Source organism: Egretta garzetta, unplaced genomic scaffold (assembly GCF_000687185.1).
Source record: "Egretta garzetta isolate BGI_Z169 unplaced genomic scaffold, ASM68718v1 scaffold91, whole genome shotgun sequence".
Classification (NCBI taxonomy): Eukaryota; Metazoa; Chordata; class Aves; order Pelecaniformes; family Ardeidae; genus Egretta; species Egretta garzetta.
In genome coordinates, this window is record NW_009258661.1 from 4,342,925 (window position 1) to 4,348,636 (window position 5,712).

General features: G+C 43.3%; 1 protein-coding gene across 3 annotated transcripts in view; it reads right to left on the bottom strand.

The window, feature by feature from the left end:
• QRICH1 (glutamine rich 1) overlaps nt 1-5,706 on the bottom strand; it is a 24,476-nt gene extending 18,770 nt beyond the window's left edge. For 2 of the 3 annotated variants that reach the window (XM_009648378.2, XM_035903781.1), the window contains exons 1-2: nt 5,306-5,706; nt 1,401-1,730 (exon numbers count right to left, since the gene is read on the bottom strand). In XM_009648378.2, the coding sequence (XP_009646673.1) occupies nt 1,401-1,709 (309 nt within the window). In that variant the 5' untranslated portion in view covers nt 1,710-1,730; nt 5,306-5,706. Of the gene's footprint in view, nt 1-1,400; nt 1,731-3,958; nt 4,163-5,305 lie in introns of all 3 variants that reach the window. The other variant, XM_035903780.1, reaches the window with a different exon arrangement.
• Between the last annotated feature and the right edge of the window lie 6 nt (nt 5,707-5,712).

The following is a 5,712-nucleotide window of genomic DNA, read 5'->3' on the forward strand; positions in this document are numbered from 1 at the left end:
GAACTTTGACTAGTTCTGAAAGAAGGCAGGAGCAGGGGGAGAAAAAAAAAGTAGAAGAAAGAGAAAGAGATTCCTTTTGACTTTTACAATTGGTTTGGGGGCCTTGCACACCTTCAAAGCTGAGGCACCCAAAAAAGCCAACGCTCCTAGTTCTTCTGCTGAACTTCTCCCAGAAAAACATGCTAGCCGGCAGAACTAATCACCCCTGATCAGTTTTAGTAGACTCATGCAGAGATCCAAGTCATGTCTGTGAGACTAGAGGCTTTTATTCTTCAAAAGCCTTGTTACTGTAGGGCAACAGGTTCCGGAAGTCCCAGTTAAGCATTCATTTACTCAACAGAGAGAGTAATTGAACATGAGTTACCCCGTGAAAGAGGTAAGTTTGCCTTTGCTGCAGGATAAAAGCATGCAAGTGAGCTGTTAGCACGAGTCTACTGCACTGCAGCAAGTTCACACACACTACCTTATCTCCAGTAATTTGTGTCTCCATACCCTCATTTGTTGCAAAAGAGGAAAGCTCACAACTTTACATTCATACTACAGAAGGCAGAAAGAGTCAAATCTGAAGTGTATCAGAATTACAGCTCTAGAGGGGAGTTCAGCTGTTTGGAGACATATCATAAGACAACTTTAGTAAATGCCCTGCCACCTATAAACTCTTCAATTTAAGAAATGTGTTTGAGGACCAAAGCAGTTGTCCTATGTTTGTTTGTTTTTTTCCCCCACAGTACTGGATTTGCTCATTTAATACTTGATACAAATTACTGTAATACCTATTAAAAAAACCCTGAAGGCTCCTTCCACTGTGCAAAGGGAGAATCTACCTTGACACATATGCAACTTTCACAGTTCCTTTCCTGAAAGGTATCTTCCCCTGGTTCCCAACATAAGCTGACATCCCTACATTCTCCCTCAACTTACAAAGGCAGTTCAAGAACTACAACTTGTAGAATGTTCAAGAAAAATCATTTAAAGACTACTGATTTCATTAAAAGAAACCCAGAAGGCGAGTTACGATTCCATGACCACCCAGAACAACCAGATAAACTAAGACCAGCAGAGGGGGGTGGTATTTATAGCAACTTCTCACAGAGTGCAAGGCTTCAGGGAGCGGTGTACATGCCAGAACTGTCAACCATTTCTCCAATAGGTTACACCACTACATTGCTATGTATGCTGCTACTCCTGCAGTCGGGCTCAATGGAGACACAGTCAAGAGAGAAATTTACTACCAAATTCCTTAAATGAGAGGGAAATAGTGCCGTTCTACATAAAGTTATTTGGCCCTGCTTCTTAGGTGCTTGCCTATGGTTTCAGATTAGATAGTAGCTTGCTCTGAACACTACTTCATTGGTTAGCAAGTCATATATATACGTTTAAAGAATATTTAAGATGCTTACCTGGACTTGCTGCGGTTGCTGAACCTGTATTTGCTGCTCTGGCTGAGTTTGCTGCTGGACACTGGTTGTCACAGGACAAGCAAGTTCAAGCAAAGACCCAGCCACCTCTGTGCTGTCCGTGTAAATGCAGTTGCCACCCTGCTGATACACCATTGTGGTGGTGGCCGTCTGCTGAAACTCCTGCAGAGCTTCTGGCCCCTTGGAAGCAAGGGAGTCCAGGAACTCCTTCATCCTGTGCTGGGGGATCGTTCGCGCCTTCACACGGATGTATTCTTCAAAGGAAATGGTGTTTTCCAGAGAATTATTCATATTGCAAGGTCCTTAGGGTTCCTTAAGGAAAGAGAAAGTTAGTCTTAACTACAGCACTTCTCTGATGCAAGGATATTCCCAGCTCCAGTAACTAATATCTCGTACCGAGTACCATATGAAAACTAGCAAACATGCACAGCCAGATGCCTGAGACAGATGCTTCAGTTTTACGAGGCATCTTGTGCTACTACACATTTCTCAGATTAACCCTTAGCAGCTCAGGGAAGTCTGAATGATAACCAGGTGTAACTGTGGTACTTATTCAAAGAGCTCACTGCCATGTAAAATCCTCTAGCACTGTACTTCACCCAGGCCAGGCGAGTCCCATAACAGACGAAATCAAGTCACTCATTTCATTTGTTTGCAGCATGCAGTATTAGCAAGAGAAGCATAGAAATCAATATCTGTGGCCCTGCTTCGCAGCCACAGAGGTGGGAGAACTGAGCAGTATGTTCTACCAGGCCATGCAGTTCTATTCTAGGCAGCTAATGGGAAGCACAACGGAAGAGCATCAGATGCAGCATTCAGCCCCTGCTATTAGGACTAGGACAGCCTTATTGATTTGAACATAGCAAGCAAAAGGAGAGTGCCGGAATCAAGAGATTCCTCAAACGGGAAACTACACACATGGAGAAGCAGAGCTCTGGAAATGACAAAGGCAACAGCACTATCAGTTCTTGATGTCCTTTTTAATATAGGAAGAGGTTAACATGAAACATGCTGTGTATGAAGACAAAAGAGAGACAGAAAAAATAAATCAGATGATCAGGGAGGAAGTGAGAGCAAGGAAAAAAAAAAAAAAGAACAACAAAAAAGATGACTCCACCTGAGAACATTAGAAAGCTCTAGGGTATACTCTGACAGCATTCTTCTCTTATTGATTTATCTTGTTTAAACCCACAAATTGTTTCTGCAGTGAGTATACTGGTTGTTTCTAAGGCACTAATTAGTCTTGATAAAGGATAAATAGATTTGAGCTATAACACTTCCAGGTACTGAGATGGTTGTGGAAAGATGTGAAACAGCACAAGATTAGGACTAGAAGAGGCGATTTGGTACTACTAGGTCAAGCTGTGGAAAGGAAGAAAAAGGGACAAACATCACTGTATGTACATTATGACTGTAGTTCTAAAGAGAATAGGTACAAAAGTAGAACCTTTTATGTAATTTCACCATGTTTTAAGAAAGTGGAACCAAGACAGAAATGTGTGATTGAACATAAGACTGCAACAGCCTGTGTGAAAACAGGAGTTAGTCCTAGGCTTTCAGTGGCACCCAAGCATATTCCACAAGCCCAGCTCCAATTCCCACCAAAATCAGTGGAAGCTAGAGCAAATTCTAACCACTCTTTACTGTTACATGACAGCAGTCTAAACACACAGAAGTTTTTGTTTACATGGAGAAGGTTCATGGCTAGTGCATTGGACCAGGCTCACAGGAGAAAGAATATCAAAGGTAAAGGGAACACACGTGAGGCAACTTGCACTGTATCTAGAGTTTCTGGAGTTAAGCAACATTTGTTGATGTATGAGATTATTACAGAAAATATTCTTAAAATATGCATCAGTGTTTAGCAAAGAACACCAGCTAACAGCGTTCACTTAGTAAATCCAACAACTCTGTAAAAATCAGCATACAGAAGCTCCTGTAGAGCCCACAACTGGACAGAAAAACAATTCTCCTGCCTTTCAGAGATTCTGATCTGACATATTCTCAAGCCAGCTCCTCATGACAGAGCCAGTAAGACTATTCACTCATTTGCTGAGTGAGATTTCCTCCAGGAGCCACCCCAGAGCACTCTACACCTCTACAGGACAAATTATTCACCTTTTCCCAGGTGACTGTATGTCCAGGGTGAAACCAATAGAGAACAACCTTGTTAATGCATGTTCAGTGGCTCGGAACCTACACCAGGCACACTTGAACGCATCTTGCACCTAGTTGTAAGAGGCTCCGTTATGTACTCTGAAGTTGGAAAACAGATTTTGAGCTATTAACTTGTTCCAATTTTCTACTCGGAAGTTGCAAATATTTGACTTCAATACTACAGTGAGGCTTTCAGAACAGCACAATCATTTTGCGTGCCCACCCTGAGGTGCATGAGCAGACACAGCTTTCAGAAGGAAGACTCTTCTGAGGAATAAGCATCAAGGATGCCATGCTGGGAACCCAGACATGAGTGCTACAAGGTGCTCTTTGAGGTTATATGCTCTTTGACAGTTGGCTGCTGCTGAATAGGATGGGCTCACCTCTCAGCAAAGGTCCTGCCTTGGTGCGTATTACGTTGGAACGGCTCAGGGAATAGCTATTCACTTTCTGTTAATCTTGTCAAGGGAGACAGCGGGGATGAAAGCAGGGCCACTGCTTTCAACAGCAGCTATCCATCAGCCCTCACTTTTACTTTTGGAGCTCCAACCCTCCAGTCAAGAGCTGCTCACATGTACATTGTGCTCCTGTGCAGGAGAAAACAGAAGCCACCAGAAACCCAGACACATAAGCAGCAGGCCCAAAGATCAAGAAGAGGTCCACCACCAAATCATCGCCTACCTCTTCCAACCACCAGGAAGCAGAATGAATACAGCATTAATTTCTTGGATACAAATCCTTGACCCTGTTTGGCTGCTCCATATTAATTAGTTCTTTTTAGCATCAAAAACAAGAGCCTGCTAGGCCAGTCTTCTCCTACTAGCAAATCTTCCCCTGTCACAAGCTGTCAGAAGGAATCTCTCTTCTAGCATGGAAAAATCTTCCTTTATATTTGCTTGAAGTTACTACACTTGAGAGCCACTAACGCCTAAAACCGTGAAACACTCATGTGAGCCACTGCAGCACTTGTAGTCCCAAGCACGGCCCAGAACCCCACTGTGCCACATGGCATCTGTTCCTGCTCCGTAACAGCAGCAGGATCTTCCTTTGGTTTTCTCTACAGCTCTTCAACTCTGGCAATCAGAAAGGAGCTAAAGACACTGCAGGTGCGGGCTGGACTAAGTTTCTCCCAGAGTTGTTCCTGTCAGTTTGAAGGCTGCTTGGAGTTATTTAACTAGAAACACTGAACCACTCAAAACTGCACTTCACAAACCCTACGCAGCAGCAGCGGTACCAGCGCTAAGTGAAGATCTGGGAAAGTAGCGCTGCACTCCCAGAAGTTTTATGTATTAAAATTAAACCCACCTGCATTTATGACAGAAAACCTTTAAGGCTCAAGTGTGCATTCAACAGGCTTTTGTAGGGCAACACACACAGCTTGCTGCTGCAGTTGCCGCTTTCACTGTTAGTTATTAAACATACTAATTGACACATTCCATTTATCCCACAGACATGCGTTAGAAACAGCAAACACCCATCCTCACTAGATCTGGGCAGCATGTTTTTAACACTGGATTTTAAGATTAAAAAAAGAGCATCCAGGCAATAAGCCTTCTCCGATAAAGGGAGGTAATTCCACCCTGTTCAGCATAACTGCAGTTTTTTTTCCAGGAAATAAGTTCAAGAAACTCTTTGAAGATCATGAGCACATACGGTTAGTTCATAAAACTTAGACTGAGGTTACTGAAAACACACACACAACTTGCAGCATGTGGACAATCTGGACTCACCAGTCACCATGTTGCATGTATTTCTGCTGCTCTTGTCCTGAGCTCTTAGACTTGTAACGTTCTGGAGAAGACAGAACAAAGAAGCCCTTTCCATCCCCAGTTCCTCTTTCTTTATTAAAGCCATTTTATTTTTAATATTTGTTCATTTAAGGAAAAAAAATAATAATCAGAGAAGAAAAATATGATCATCCACGCAGCAGCTAGCAGCTCCTAGTGAGGAATTACAAGATGCCCAATTCCTAACCATCCTATCCCTCAGCCTGGTAAGCGTTACTAGGAACAAGTGCATGAGCACATCTGTCGCAGGGCGCAGAGCGCTCGCACCGTATGGCGACAGGCGCGGCGCAGCCGGTGACACCGGAGTTACTGGAAGACAGAACTTAGAACAAGGCAGCAGCAGTGACCGT